General features: G+C 44.3%; 1 protein-coding gene across 4 annotated transcripts in view; it reads right to left on the reverse strand.

Moving 5' to 3' along the window:
* Positions 1-287: 287 nt before the first annotated feature.
* DPP6 (dipeptidyl peptidase like 6) overlaps positions 288-15,543 on the reverse strand; it is a 2,068,973-nt gene continuing 2,053,717 nt past the window's right edge. For all 4 annotated transcript variants that reach the window (XM_073677704.1, XM_073677702.1, XM_073677705.1 and 1 more), the window contains 3 exons: positions 12,857-12,929; positions 12,648-12,721; positions 288-4,255 (listed from right to left, as the gene is read on the reverse strand). In XM_073677704.1, coding sequence (XP_073533805.1) covers positions 4,109-4,255; positions 12,648-12,721; positions 12,857-12,929 — 294 coding nt within the window. In that variant the 3' untranslated portion in view covers positions 288-4,108. The remainder of the gene's footprint in view (positions 4,256-12,647; positions 12,722-12,856; positions 12,930-15,543) is intronic.

Here is a 15,543-nt window from a genome sequence, read left to right on the forward strand (position 1 = left end):
AGTTCTGATTAGCAAAGGGTGGAGTTGTTTGGCTGGCATGCGAAACACAATACAGGTAAGCGGCTGGAATCTTCACAAATAAATGACTGACATTCCGTATTTACAAACTGATATATACAACATTAATACTGGCTGTACAATTGGTTGGACATCAAGTAATAATATTAACGCCAGCATAACAAACTTCTAAGAAAGGTTTATTTAAATGTTAACATTTTGTTTTTTCAGATGACTGAAAAATAATCAGCCATAATTCCTAGATTTACCAGTAGGTGCATTTTGGGGTCTAATTTAAAACTATAATACATTTTGTAAATATTTTAAATATTTTACTCAAAGGTAATATTTTTTGCAGTATTTTTTACTATTTTTACCTCTACCAAAAAAAAAAAACAAGAAAAAACAAAAGGGCTGGACCAAGACTTGGCACCAAAGCCATGTGTTGTGGGTTTCTTTGTGCAACTGATCAAAATATTCAATTGTATATGGGTCGTCTTCTTTTGTGTGTGGTCCGGGAATTTTTACAATCTAATAATACTGTTGCTTAAAGGGAATCGGTCAGCAGGTTTTTGCTATATATTTTGCTATCTGAGGAGAGTATGATGTAGTGGTTAAAACACAGATTTCAATGAAGTACCAAATGTCAGGCTTGTTGCTGTTGTTTACTTACAATGAAAGTTTTATCTCCTGGGGGTTATCATTGTCCAGACTACAGCAGCTATGGCAAGGCGTGCCTCCTGGTCTGACTCCGCCCCTCCTGTGACAGGCAGCTCACTGTCTATAGACTATGTACATACAAAGCCTAGTGTGGGCAGTGGCAGCTTTCTTAGCTTTGCTGCATGCTAAATCTTAAAACTCTGATTGTGTGAGAACAGCTGCACCCAGTAAACTAAGTGATACATCATTGTATTCTGGGTCTCTTTGCCTACATCAGGCTGCTCTCAGATGAAGTACCTGCTGATTCCCTTTAAAGGCCTCATTACCACCCATGTTGAACTTATTGGTTAAAGTTAAATTGGCACAATATAACATTTATAAGTAGCAATTATTATTTTAAGTGTAGGCAATAGAAATGTGAAAAAAAGTGTTCAGTAAAGTATTAAAGCTAGCCAAACATTGCTTTTATATTAACGCTATTGGGTAAATAAATTATAACTGAATAATGAAAAAAAGAATGATTTGATATTTTAGTATAATACACTTGTTTGTCCATATTTTCATTGGTATAGCTGTCAAGTGTCCTCATTGCAGGTCAAAACCATAAAGGAGATTTGCTATTGAATAAAAACTAAACAAAGAGCACTAAAAAAGAATATACTGTATTTGTTTCCATCTTTCTTAATTTGTCATTTTAAATTGAATTTTGTCAGATTTCTAAACATTTCCTTTCGGGCATTTGCCTATTTAGTTCACGGCTCTTGCTAGATCCATCACCAGGCCCACACTGCCCAACAGCTCTTGCTAAATGCATCACCAGGCCCACACTGCCCAACAGCTCTTGCTAGATCCATCACCAGGCCCACACTGACCACCAGCTCTTGCTAAATCCATCACCAGGCCCATACTGCCCAAAAGCTCTTGCTAGATCCATCACCAGGCCCACACTGACCACCAGCTCTTGCTAAATCCATCACCAGGCCCATACTGCCCAACAGCTCTAGCTAGATCCATCACCAGGCCCACACTGCCCAACAGCTCTTGCTAGATCCATCACCAGGCCCATACTGCCCAACAGCTCTTGCTAGATCCATCACCAGGCCCACACTGACCACCAGTTCTTGCTAAATCCATCACCAAGCCACACTGCCTTCCTGTTCTTGCTAGATTCATCATCAGACCCACACTGCCCACTAGCTCTTCCTAGATCTATCACGAGGCCCACACTGACTACCAGCTCCTACTAGATCCATCACTAGGCCCACACTGCCCACCAGCTCTTGCTAGATCCATCACCAGGCCCACACTGCCCAACAGATCTTCCTAGATTCATCACCAGGCCCACACTGCCCACCAGCTCTTTCTAGATCCATCACCAGGCCCACATTGCCCACCTGCTCTTGATCACCAAATAACACTGCCCACCAGGAAGCGAGAACTGCTCTGATTATCATCCTGATGAAAAATATCTATCAGATATGAAGAATAATAAACAGTTCCATGTGAACAATCCTAGAGACATAAGCCACAAATACACATTATCCTGTCATTACTGTGCAATCAGCACAGATAGGGATATTACATCTGAACATGCCCTTTTACCTATACATTTAGGTCACTATTTTTGCAATCATCATTTAGAGGTTCAGTCCAGAGATCTCGTCTGCCGTTAGTTATGTACTGTCATTCATCTGTTACTGGGTCTTACTGTGTTCTTCCATTCCTCATTGTATGTGCCCTTCCTCTTTTATTTCTTTGATAAACCCAACTATATCATGAACCTATCTTTATGCCGTTCATTGTTCAGATGCTTATTTTGCCCTCGTAGAATTTACCTTTCTAACCACGTTTTCAAGAAACCATCAGGAGTACTCATCATGCCACTTTCTAATTCTAACTCTTATGTATTGATATTATTGCCATATTAATGGCTTTATAGTTTTGGAATAAGAATTACTTGGATTGAATATTTAAAGAGATCTTTGGAAATAATTAAATAAAGCCACTTTTTGTTTTAGTATAGTATAGGAGAATGTAATTATGTCCCTGGTAAGTGATATGCAAATTCCTCTGGTGTGCATAACTATTGCAACTATGGGCAAAAGCTGCCGTTTTGGTGATGTCATGTCCATGTGACATAATCCTGTGACATCATGGGCTTCATCTCATTTTGTTTAACTCTTCTTTCATCTTAGCTGACCTGACAAATTCATAACCGTAAAACTAAACATATCCAGATTTACTAGCACTACCACGTCACTGATTATTTGACGGGCATTTAAATCATCAAACTAATAAAAAGATGCGACTGATAAATTCTAGTCCTAGTTATTAACTGTACATTTAGATCCAAAATGAAGGAATAACTAGGCAAGTAACCAAATGTCTAATATTTGGGTAACTGTAGTTTACATCAGTGCAAGAAGAATAACAAAGATTTTACCACTTTAATCCTTTTATTGAGTTTGAGAAGATGTGGTGGAAAGAAATATAGAGCTTGTCTGAGCTTTACTAGACCAGTTCCATATTGTGCCAAAAAGTCCTTATTTTTTGGTAGAGTGATATCACAATAATGTATCTAGTGTCTAACATGGACTCTGAATTAATGGTATATGTCCATTGGAAAAGACTCCCAAATATGCACAGCCTAAAAATAAAATATTGCCCCCTGACCTGAACTTTAAGCTATTAATTAGACCGATATATTTAAATCAGGGCTCTAAAAATGTGGCCTACAAAAAATATCATCTATGTGACAGTTAACACCCCTATGCATCTTTCATACAATAAAACAGACAGCAAAAAAAAGCCAAGATGAGTAGAAAAAGAAATGAAGGCAGTGAAGGCAAGAGAAAAGCGTAAAATAACAATGGTATACACAATAGTAAGGTTAGTACACTGTATTTTTTCTGCTGCCCTGAAAGTTTTCATTTTTTTATTCTATTTTTTTTTTTTTTTTTATGGTGTGATACTGAGCAAGCAAGCTGTAAATTAGTATCAATAAAATAATTGTGCTATAATCTTTTTTTTTTGTACTAACAGTATTAGTTTCTCAAATGCAATGTTAAATTAGAGCGGGAATAAGAACAGATTAAATGCTACTGTTGTTTTCATGAATTAACATGTTGTAATAGTCTTCTTGGAGTTCCTCAAAAAGTCTTATTTATTCCATTGTTCCTTTTTTCTTCTTTTTTTGCCCCCTCTTATTTTTTGCTTTGAAGTACTAGAAACCTTTATTGGTAACAAAAAGCTGTGTGATTAGTCAGCAGTGGTTGCTGAGTCCCACCATGCTTTACGTTCTTCTTCCTGGGAAGTGGTACGGTCGGATAAGCCATTGAGGGCACTGTTCCGTTAAACACATGCTAAACATAACATTTTGTAGTTTCCAAGGAAAACAATTCAGTTGCATATTGTTATGTAAGAACTGGTTTGTACTTGGCACGAACAAAACTTAATCCTCTTCCTCTTCTTCTATGGCTACTACAGGGGGCTTATCTTGAATTCTGAAGCATTCTTCAAAGAAATTCACAATGGACTTGTGCAAGTGCTGCTCCATTGCTTTGCTCTTCTTCATATAATGATTTTCATCTGGATATATCTAAAAGGGGAAAATGCCCCAAAATGAATTAAAACAAAATTCTACTACAATTATACATATATAACCTTTACTACATGTGTCCCTTGTCTCCTTAAGATGCAATCTGTTCTTGGCACACGTCACTGAAGGATAATTCAATTTGGAAATGAATGTACATTTACCCTATGGAGATGCAAGTATATATCCAGGCAATATAACATCTCTGGCTAGTTTAAAGATGGCCATACACATCAGAACTATAACAGCTATTCCCAGCAATTACGATAGGACTGATTGATCATCTAATGTGTATGGGGACCTCCCAACTCTTCTCTGGTGGCACAGATAGGGGGAGATAAGAAACTACCAGCCTACAATCAAATGCTTCATTCTGTTTTTCTTAGGGGAAGGACTCTGCCAGCTGCTTAATTCAACTTTACCTACCAAGAACACATGCAAGCTCAGGAATTCAAGAATATGTGTGTATGGGGGATTCAGAGAATGATTTAGGCCAAAGAAGCATATGACAGCACAAAATTACTGTTCAATCCAAGAACATACACTCCATGCACCCTTGCTATGGCCAAAGAGTTTATTCCACCTTCCCTCCTACATCTATTTCTACCCTTCTCTTGTTTCTGTAAAGTCAGAGCTGTCAATCAAGGAAGAGGTGGTGAGGACATGGAGAGAGATGGAAAACAAGTAACGGGGCTGTTACGCCCACCGGTGGTGTATGTGGATTAGTGGACCCACTGTGCCACAGGGTGGGGTCTGCCTTGGTAGGGGCATAGTGAAGAGGCTACCTGGTGTTCACTGCAGCTCCAGATGGTGGTACTGCAGCAGGTATCACTCCAAGGCAGATGTCGGTACTGCAGCAGCTAACTCCAGGGATCAGGTTAGCTGACACAGACTCAGGCTCTGTTCAGGCTAGTAGGTTCAGGTTCACTGCAGAATGGTTACTGACACGGAGACTCAGGTGGATACTTCAGGGATTGGTTGTAGCAGTCCGGATACTCAGAGAGGGAAACGTTCAGACACTGGCCGCAACGGGACCAGGAAACTTTGGGAACAGGACTAGTTGCATCAGGGCCAGAGGACAATGTTCAGGCACTGGCCACACCGGGACCAGGGGACTTTGGGGACAGGACTGGCCGCACCAGGACCAGGGGACAGCGTTCAGGCAATGGCTGCATCAGGACCAGGGGACTTTGGGAACAGGACTGACCGAACCAGGACCAGGGGACAATGTTCAGGAAGCTGACCACACCTGGACCAGGGGACTTTGGGAAAAGAACTGGCCGCACCATGGCCAGGGGACAATGTTCAGGCACTCATCGCACACGGACCAGGAATTCAGGTTTAGGACCTGGCCACACCAGGACCAGGAATTCTGGTTTAGAACCTGGTCACTCTGGGACCAGGGATTCAGATTCAAGACACTGGCCAAACCAGGACTAGAGGACCTAACAACTCACTAGTACACTAGTAAGAAAGACTACTTACTAATGAAATCTGTTGCTTCGGCTACTCCCTCAGGGAGACGGGAGTCTTTTATACTGGATGACTCTCAGTAATAGGCTGGGAGCCATCCAGCAGGTGAATTGATTATACTAATGTGGCACCCCAGGGGTCTGGTTTTCCACAGTAATGTAATGTTATGTCTGAGAGCAGGTGGGAGGTCCTTTGGTCAGGGATCCTGTGCATGCCACACCTCCTGCCCAGTCTTGGGAGGGGAAGGACTTCCCCTATATAAACCTGGGGCTGAGGCAGGGTAGGGAGTTCTGAGAGGAGAAGACAGGGAGCAGAGCTGCTCTATGGGCTCTGCTCCACAGGCAGGCCCTGTCCAGGGGCCTGAGCCTGGAGTCCAGGAAGAGTAGAGACAAGAGCAGCATAGGAAGCAGCAGAGTCACAAGGAGTCAGGGGCTGGCAGCTAAAGAGCTCGCCCTGACTAAGAAGATTCTTTACCGGACCCGGAGTCCGAGGCTGTGGGGACTAACTTCTACCCAGCAGCAGAATCCGTCAGGCAGGGGATTTCAGGTCCCCTGGCCCAGAAGCCCGAAGGCCCGGTCACACGCGTGGGACCAGCACCGCCATCGTGGAGCGGAAGCCATTAGAAGGCCCCGAGTCACCGGCCATACGGGTGAGCACCACACGGTACACTCAGGGACGTGGGCTACTTACATCAGCTTCTAGCAAGGTAGCCAGAAGAGTACAGTCAGCTTGGGAGGCCTACAACTACGCCTGGCCAGGGGAGATCCCATCTGCTCAAGGACTGACCAGGCCCCGTTCGCTAGCAAGTACTCCGGGAGGGTCTATCGTTGTTACCAGTAAAGACCCTGGACGCTACCATACCGTCTCTGAGTGGTTCCTGCTACCCCCATCATCCACGTCGGCTGCCCTGAGGCCATACCCCTCCCGTTGGGGGTTATACTATCACGCTGCACCATCCTTCCACCGGCCTCAGCGGTCTGCCCTGCAGCAGCAGCCCCCTGGCTGCATTCAACGGGTGGCGTAGTCATCAACCATTTTCTACCGCTAACAGACTGCCGTCCAGTTTGACTCCCTGGGCACGGACCGGGTCACCGCCACGAGACTACAACCCTAAACAGATCCGGCTCCGGGTAAGCTCCCGCGTGCGCAACGCAGCGCGACACAGGCCCAGGGGCGCGTCAACTTTGGCGTAGTCGGCAGGATCACGTGCCCGCAACCACAGGGTACTGCGTGCCTGAAAAGCAAAGACTGTTCAAACTTACCAGTGGTGAAGATTCCCGCCATCGGTGAAGATTCCCGCCATCCGGCGCCATCTTCAGCCTTCTTCCCGCCATCGGTGAAGTTTCCCGCCATCCGGCGCCATCTTCAGCCTTCTTCCCGCCATCCGTGGAGTTTTCCCGCCATTGGACGCCATCTTGAGGACGCCGCGCGGGAAGAAGAGGGGCGTGGACTCCGAAAGCGCGCGAGAACTGAAGCCCCGCCTCACGTCCGGACGTTGCGTAAGGTCCTGGAAGGAGCCCAGCAGACGCCGACGTCACAGGAGCGCGACGCCAGGTCCTCTACCCCGACGATTGACTGCGGAGCCGCGGCCTACGGAAGAGGATCTCCGGAAGGTAGGCCACGGTCCACTAGGGGGGAGGAGGACACCAGGAACGGACAGCAAGATGGCGGACCGGCAGCAGACTAAGCTGCCCAGCATCGGCAGTGCCCCAGTCGTCGCCGGCCCCGACCAGCGCCGGGAGAAGACGCGTGACGCAGGAGCGGTCGCGGGAGCAGGTAAGAGGAGTCTCCCTGTCCCGGACGCTGCCAGCGTCAGCCTGCTCCCGGGCCCCCTGGTGGAGCCGCCGATTTCGGGCGCTGCAGACACCGACCTGCGGCCAAGCCCTCCAGCCCTGGGCACTACCACCACCAGCCCGCGCCCAGGCCCAAAGTTGCACCCTCTGACCCCGGGCGTCATCAACGGCGACCCTCTCCACGCCTGGTCGCAAGGCCTGAACTCCCCAGGTGCAAAAGGACTGTACGCCCTCCACGTTAACCAAGGAGGAGCTGCAGTACTACCAATACGAGGAAAGCCAAGAGGACCCGGACGGGTCTGAAGCCTACACACAAGAAGGAGCAGGAGGATGCCGTTACTGAAGTACGGTAAAGGGGAACTGTACATAGTTACCCGTAGGGGTACTTGTGTTGCTAATTAAAATATGGTCCCCGTTGGGACAAGTGTGAACTGTTCCCGTGTGTCCCCTATCCTTAACCAGGCTGAGGACTGTGAGCAGCCATCCCATCTCCCCACAGGCTGAGGACTGTGAGCAGCCAATCCTTATCCCCACTGGCCGAGGACTGAGAGCGGCCATATCTTGTAAATATTATGTGTTTCCAGTTATTTATAGGAGTCCTTGGTGGATTTACCGGGAATCCTTGTACATAGTTGGAGCGTAACCCAGGATGGACTAAAAGACTGTTAAGGACTCGGGGTAGGACAGACCCCTACCTGGTTACGTCTCCCTGTTTTGGTGAAATGGACACCTTGCTTTCTTCAAAGACTGCACCCGGTTACGGACACGCCGTGACCAGCTTTATGCGTTTCCTTATTGTAATGTTATTGTTTATACTTTGTTATGTTACAAAAATGTGTTTAGTCCCGGAGTACTAAATTTCACTAGGGGGGAATGTGGCACCCCAGGGGTCTGGTTTTCCACAGTAATGTAATGTTATGTCTGAGAGCAGGTGGGAGGTCCTTTGGTCAGGGATCCTGTGCATGCCACACCTCCTGCCCAGTCTTGGGAGGGGAAGGACTTCCCCTATATAAACCTGGGGCTGAGGCAGGGTAGGGAGTTCTGAGAGGAGAAGACAGGGAGCAGAGCTGCTCTATGGGCTCTGCTCCACAGGCAGGCCCTGTCCAGGGGCCTGAGCCTGGAGTCCAGGAAGAGTAGAGACAAGAGCAGCATAGGAAGCAGCAGAGTCACAAGGAGTCAGGGGCTGGCAGCTAAAGAGCTCGCCCTGACTAAGAAGATTCTTTACCGGACCCGGAGTCCGAGGCTGTGGGGACTAACTTCTACCCAGCAGCAGAATCCGTCAGGCAGGGGATTTCAGGTCCCCTGGCCCAGAAGCCCGAAGGCCCGGTCACACGCGTGGGACCAGCACCGCCATCGTGGAGCGGAAGCCATTAGAAGGCCCCGAGTCACCGGCCATACGGGTGAGCACCACACGGTACACTCAGGGACGTGGGCTACTTACATCAGCTTCTAGCAAGGTAGCCAGAAGAGTACAGTCAGCTTGGGAGGCCTACAACTACGCCTGGCCAGGGGAGATCCCATCTGCTCAAGGACTGACCAGGCCCCGTTCGCTAGCAAGTACTCCGGGAGGGTCTATCGTTGTTACCAGTAAAGACCCTGGACGCTACCATACCGTCTCTGAGTGGTTCCTGCTACCCCCATCATCCACGTCGGCTGCCCTGAGGCCATACCCCTCCCGTTGGGGGTTATACTATCACGCTGCACCATCCTTCCACCGGCCTCAGCGGTCTGCCCTGCAGCAGCAGCCCCCTGGCTGCATTCAACGGGTGGCGTAGTCATCAACCATTTTCTACCGCTAACAGACTGCCGTCCAGTTTGACTCCCTGGGCACGGACCGGGTCACCGCCACGAGACTACAACCCTAAACAGATCCGGCTCCGGGTAAGCTCCCGCGTGCGCAACGCAGCGCGACACAGGCCCAGGGGCGCGTCACTAAATGCCTCCCAACTATTTACTGGGGGCATTTAACTATGTGCGCATGCTGTCCCTTCAAGAACGGGGGAACCCTTGTGTGTGCACATTAGGCACACTGCCAGGAAGTGCAGCGTGCACAAGCAGGAGACATGTCAGCAGAATGGGATCACGCCGAGGGGCCGAATCAGTGAGTATGCCAGCATCCCTGCATTGAGGGGGAAGGGAAACCATGCAGGGGAGCTGGCAATAGTGTTACAGGGACATTTACACTGTGTCATAGTCATGAAGAAGCGTTGTTAGAGTAGATCACTTAGTGTGCATCGTTTACTGTGTAAACAAGCATTCAAAAAATAGTTTACTGATCGGTGGTCAAATTGCGCCACCTGTCGGTCCGTGTAAACACAGTTAGAAAGTGCAGTAAACTATTTGGCCACGGCACGGGTGCACAAAGTTTCTGTGCTTTTCTTTGAACAGTCATTTTGTGCTTAAAGACTCACTTGAAAGACACAAGGGAACCTAGGCAGAAATCATAATTGTTCTTCTACATCACTACTGATACTGATAAGAGTACAGTTCTGTCCCAAGGTCCGGCTGAGAACAGAACTCATAAGCAGTTTTATTACCAACTAATAGGTAATTCAAATCTCATTTCTATTGTCTCTCTTCTTTAAAATGACTAAAGCGGGTCTCACTTATTAAACACAGGGCCATATATGGACTTGTTGCCTATATCAACCAATCACAATTTGCACTTCTCTTTAAAGTACCACTCTGACGTTTTTTTTATTTCATTGCTGGAGTAGCTGCATTAATGTAAGTCCCTGCCCTCAGTAATGTACTTACCAGCCACCATCTTCTTCAGTTCTCGGCACCGCTCCGGTTGGTCTTCTGCTGGTTGTGACCTACCGGATCACTCCAGCTTTTTCTTGGGGATCCAGAAGTCACTACTCAGTGTAAGTCTATGAGAGCCAGAACGAGGATCTCATAGGCTTCCATTGAGAGTTTGTGAACGTTACCTCTGACTTCTGGTCAGTCAGAAGCTGCGGTCACAAGATGACAGCTCGGCATCGGAGCAGTGCCGTGAACAGCTAAAGACAGTGGCTGGTAAGTATAATAATGGGGGCAGGGAACTTACATTATCGATACCATTCCAGCGGTGAAGTAAAAACCGCTGGTGCTTTAAGTAACTGAAGCTGAGCTCTGATTGGTTACTAAATGCAACAAGTTTAAATTTGCTGTTAATTTTGATAAATGAAGCCTACTTGGTTAAATTATAAAATTTTCTGTGCTTTATGTCGCCATTAGGAGAGGTTTGGCAGCTTGTGTATACTGCTGATTTAAAGTTTCTTGTATAAATAGTATGCAGTCTGCACCTAAACTCCGCACAGTGTGTCCTATAACCATGACTATGCAATGGATATGGAGCGCCGACAAAACCGGCAATACCGCCCCCTATAGAGATATACAATGAAGTTATTCAGCACTGTTTTACTGATTTGGGTGAGAACAAGTGAAGCTACAGATACTTTAAGAACTTCAACATATTGGAAAACTGTATCAGGGACAGAGCAGTGTCCTGGCATTTCTATACAAGTACAGTGCTGTTAAAATGCTGCGATTAACCACATTTATAATGACAGTTTCTTATTTATAATCAGATTATGAATTTAAGGGCATCGTTATCTAATTAAAAATGTTGCATAATAAAGGTTATAGCTGTAAAATGGAAATGTCAGCCAGCGGCTCGTTTGATATAAATGATATTAATGATTTTGTCAATAACAGAGGTCATGTCTGTTTTTCAAGGCCAAGAGAGAAAAAAAAATCACCGCAGTTGATGTCTCAAAGATTATGCAAATGTGCGGTTATGTTAAAGGAACATTAAAAAGCTGTGCATTGGACTATTATTTTTGCTATTCTTCACCATCCCATATTATCGAACTCCCTTTCTTGTTCCGAGTGCCATGAAGCGCGCTTGTGCGGACTATCGAAAAATACAAACATTATGCAGAGCTAATACATCATCCTGATGCCAGTAGTAGTTCTAATTTCCTACAGCAGGTAATTGCCATTGAGGTATAACAATCTAACCATACCAAATCCTTCCTCTACTTAAGGAATCTGGCAGAAGAAAGTTAATGAGGTGCTCTGCTTCCTACTTCTTAGAAAGATTCCTTGAAAAAAAAAAAATGATCACAAATTGACTCCCAGGTGTAATGTGATAATTAGGGGTTCATTTTCCTGCACTGCCTCTACTGGAGAATTTGAGTATCACACTGTTCACAATCAACTCAATGATTAACTGTATAATCCAGGACATGTCCATCAGGGCAGGAAAACTATTTTTGTAAGTGATCTTCTCTTTGGCCAAGAGATGGAAACCTGAACTTAAGACCCACTATCTATTAACTTTGAATTACCTAATAGAGTGTATGAAAATGGGATTTTAAAAGCAGCCATTCTCTATATTGAGCCAAATCAGTCAAATTGTGACCATCCTATGTGGTCGTTATCAATTCAAGAGACACATCATCACTTTCATATTGTCCTCCTGATTTTTGCCATACAAACCTGATCACAAATGGGGAATGACTTAAGGAAACTATACTCCATAGTGAGCATTACTGAGCATTTGTTGGAGTTATCGGGTGGTCCTATTTAGGGGTTGTAAGAGAACCTGTCAGCACAATTTTGTAAAGACATGACTGTAATGGCGCTGTAATATATATTAAATTGATACCTTTAGTGAAGAAATCAGCTTTATTGTTCTTCATTAACCATTTTAAATTTTCTGCTAATTAGATTTTGGTGCACAGGGGAGCTGTGCTCTGGGTCTTCTCCCTGTCTGTGATTCCCTGGCCCCTCTGAAGAACCACAAATTTTTTCACCAAAGGTATCAATATAATCAGTATTACAGCACCATTGCAGCCATTTCTTTACTTTACATTACAAAATTGTGCTGACAGATCCTCTTTAAATGTCCCAAATTTTGTGAATGTAAGTATGCACTTTAGTACAACTTCAGGTTTGTCAGGTAAGTCTTACCTGTTCATGAACAAAAGTAACCTTCATTTTTTAGCAGAACACAAGGGGGAATATGTCAAAAAGTCAAAGCTCATTGTATACTTGCCACCTCGGGTGACTGTGCTGTTCACATATTTCTGACGCTACCTTGTATGTAAGAGACATAAGCATTGCGGAAACAAGGAACTCACCAGTAAGGAATAATTGGCTTTGGCTTTGACTAAATTCGTTATGAGTTCTGCAGTGTGCTGGAAGTGGATTTTTTCTGTAAAATAAGATTAGTATCAGTAAAGGGGACAAATTAATTATAGCACATTTTCTCACTGCTGAGTGAGGAGCATCTGTCTAATAGGTTCTTATCATTATGGAATAGATTAAGGATTAATAAAGCATTACTCACCATCTGCAGTAGCATGGATAATCAAAAATTTAGCTTTATTCGATAAAGACTCTCGAACTGTTACTTTGGCCAACTGTGGAAACATAGATTAAAGAGGCTATCTTCAGCAAAGGGATGGAAAATTGGCTTTACACAAATGACTGATAAGCTTCAATGAAAAGTCACCCAGGCCGTATGTGAATGGAACAAAGGGTATGGATTTCTGGCAAATTGAATAGCTTTTTATGCTGTTTGCTATAAGACATCCTCTTGGTGGCTACATACAAAAATTATAGCTTTTATGCTATCACAGCAGAATGCCAGAAGCTTCCCATAATAACCGAATATATTAGCTGTAATAGTGTTTGAGATCAGGAATTAATGCTGTAATTACTATTGATTACGTGAAAGTGCTGGAAATTACCTTTAAGGTACAATTAGTCTTGGGCATGATACACTGTATTTTTCAGCTTGTTTCGATTTGATAAACTTCATTTACTTCTGATTTTCTGTAGTACATTTCTCAGAGAAGTTATTCTACGCAAATTTAATGTTCCTCATTCTGCTCTGGGGTCTCTCCACATCCGAGAGCATAATAAACTTAATATGTAAAAAATATGAAAAATCCTTATACTTACATCACTGCTCACCTCTCCGGCCCTCCGCCCTACACCGCCACCTGTCCGGTCCCAGTCACATCTTCTGATCCCCGCAGTCTAAGCTAAATCACTGAACCTCTCACACTGAGCTAGGATGTCTGGCTCTGATGATGCCTGGGAGGGTCTGCACAAGCACAAGGAAGGTCACAACATCGTGACGTCTCGACAAGCGCCGTGACCGTGCACGCGCAGAACCATCCGGAACCTCATCAGAGCCGGAAGTTCCAGCTCAGTGTGAGAGGCCCGGGGATTTCAGCACACGCAGAATGGATCAGAAGATGTGACAATGACTGGATGCAAGATAGTGATTAATGGAGAGGCTGGAGAGATGAAGGGTCAACGGAGTATAAGGATTTTTTTAAATTTTTTTAATTTTCTGATGGTCTTTTACGGTTCAGAAAAATGGTGGCCAGCAGCTGCCATTTTGCTGAATTCACGTGGAAGTGAATTGCAAAAATATTTGTGTTTTGGACAGAATTCAATTCTACTCAAATTTGTTCACTTATCTCTAGCCCGCAACTATCTGACACTCGCTAGTGAAGTTAAACACGTTTCGATTAAAGTGGTTTTCCACAATTAAAAAACAGCATCACACCTGTTCACAAGTTGAATGTGGTACTACATGATCCATGCAAGAACCATAGATCCAGCACTCATCTTCTGTATGAAAAGCTTTCAATCCTTTATTGCAATGTTTAAAATTCAGCGTAGTAAGTAAAAAACTGTGCAAAAATCCCAAGTTCAGAAAAAAATTTAGCCATACAGCCATACTAACCTACGCATTTCAAACCTTTGATTTTTAAAGATTCTTAGACATATCTATTTATTTCTTTTTGCCATGATTAACATTAAAAATCAAAGGTTTGAAAAGTCATAGGCTACTATGGCTATATTTTTCCAAACTTAGGATTTTTTTTTACTTTTTTACTTACTAAATTGAGTTTTAAATTATTCAATAAAGGATTGAAAGCTTTTTATACAGAAGATGAATACTAGAACTTTTTTTTTTCAATATGCTGCACCCACTAGCCAGCTGGGGGGTGTTCCTTTGCACCACTGGCGGACACATAAAAAAGGGCCCCTATGCAAGAACAATATATGGGTGCTTTGCAGTTCAATACCACCTCATAATGCAAAATTTTACCTGCTTTGTAGGTGGAAATGGGCCCCTTACGTCTTGGGTCCCGGTGCACAAGTTGCACCAATGTCATGACCGCCCCTGCTTTGCACAAGGCTGATTGAACTGTTTTTAGAACTTATAATTTTTCAGAAGGTGTGGGCAGAGAAAATGTTTTCTTCTTCTTTTTGTTTATTGTACCTCCACCACCATGGCAATGACCTGTAATAGCAGAAACATCCCACAGACAGATGTGGGGCTGTTTATGGAAGAAAAGCAGCCATGGATTTTCTAATCCCGTTTATGGTTCTAATTTGTCAGGCTGACTATTTTTATTATTTATTATTATTTTTAGATTAATTGCTTCTTTTTGTAAATTGTACAAAAAAAATAACATTATTGTCTTTTTATTTTCAAAAATTATACTAAAATGTGAGTTTCAGGTGGTCCAGTTAGAAGGAAATACAACCATCTGCAGTAACATGAGTCACAGACATGATCAGACTTTTTACTTAGGTCATAAGGATGCCTGTCGCAGCTTCCCATAGGGCTAAATTGAAGTCTCACTGTGGTAATTTTCCAATTTACCTACAATTCAATTTTACTGTGACTTGAAAGATAGCCATGTAGCCCTGGTCTAACTAGCCATTCACCCTGTAGTATAAGTCTACTTTAGTTTAGGAGTAGTGCTGAGCGAGTATGTTCTATTGACCCTTTCGCCGAGTATGCTCGGGCTGAGCTCCGAGTATTTATAGCTGCTCGGTGATAAGGTTAATCATTCCCGTGTGCATGATTTGCAACTGTTTGACAGTTTTATTACATGTGAGGAATGTCTATTTATTACACATTCCTCCAATGTAATAAAACTGTCAAACAGTTGCAAATCATGCACACGGGAGCGCTTCAACCATATCACCGAGCAGCTGTAAATA

Source organism: Phyllobates terribilis, unplaced genomic scaffold (genome assembly GCF_046119375.1).
Source record: "Phyllobates terribilis strain yellow unplaced genomic scaffold, ASM4611937v1 Scaffold_4__5_contigs__length_816908805, whole genome shotgun sequence".
NCBI lineage: Eukaryota > Metazoa > Chordata > Amphibia > Anura > Dendrobatidae > Phyllobates > Phyllobates terribilis.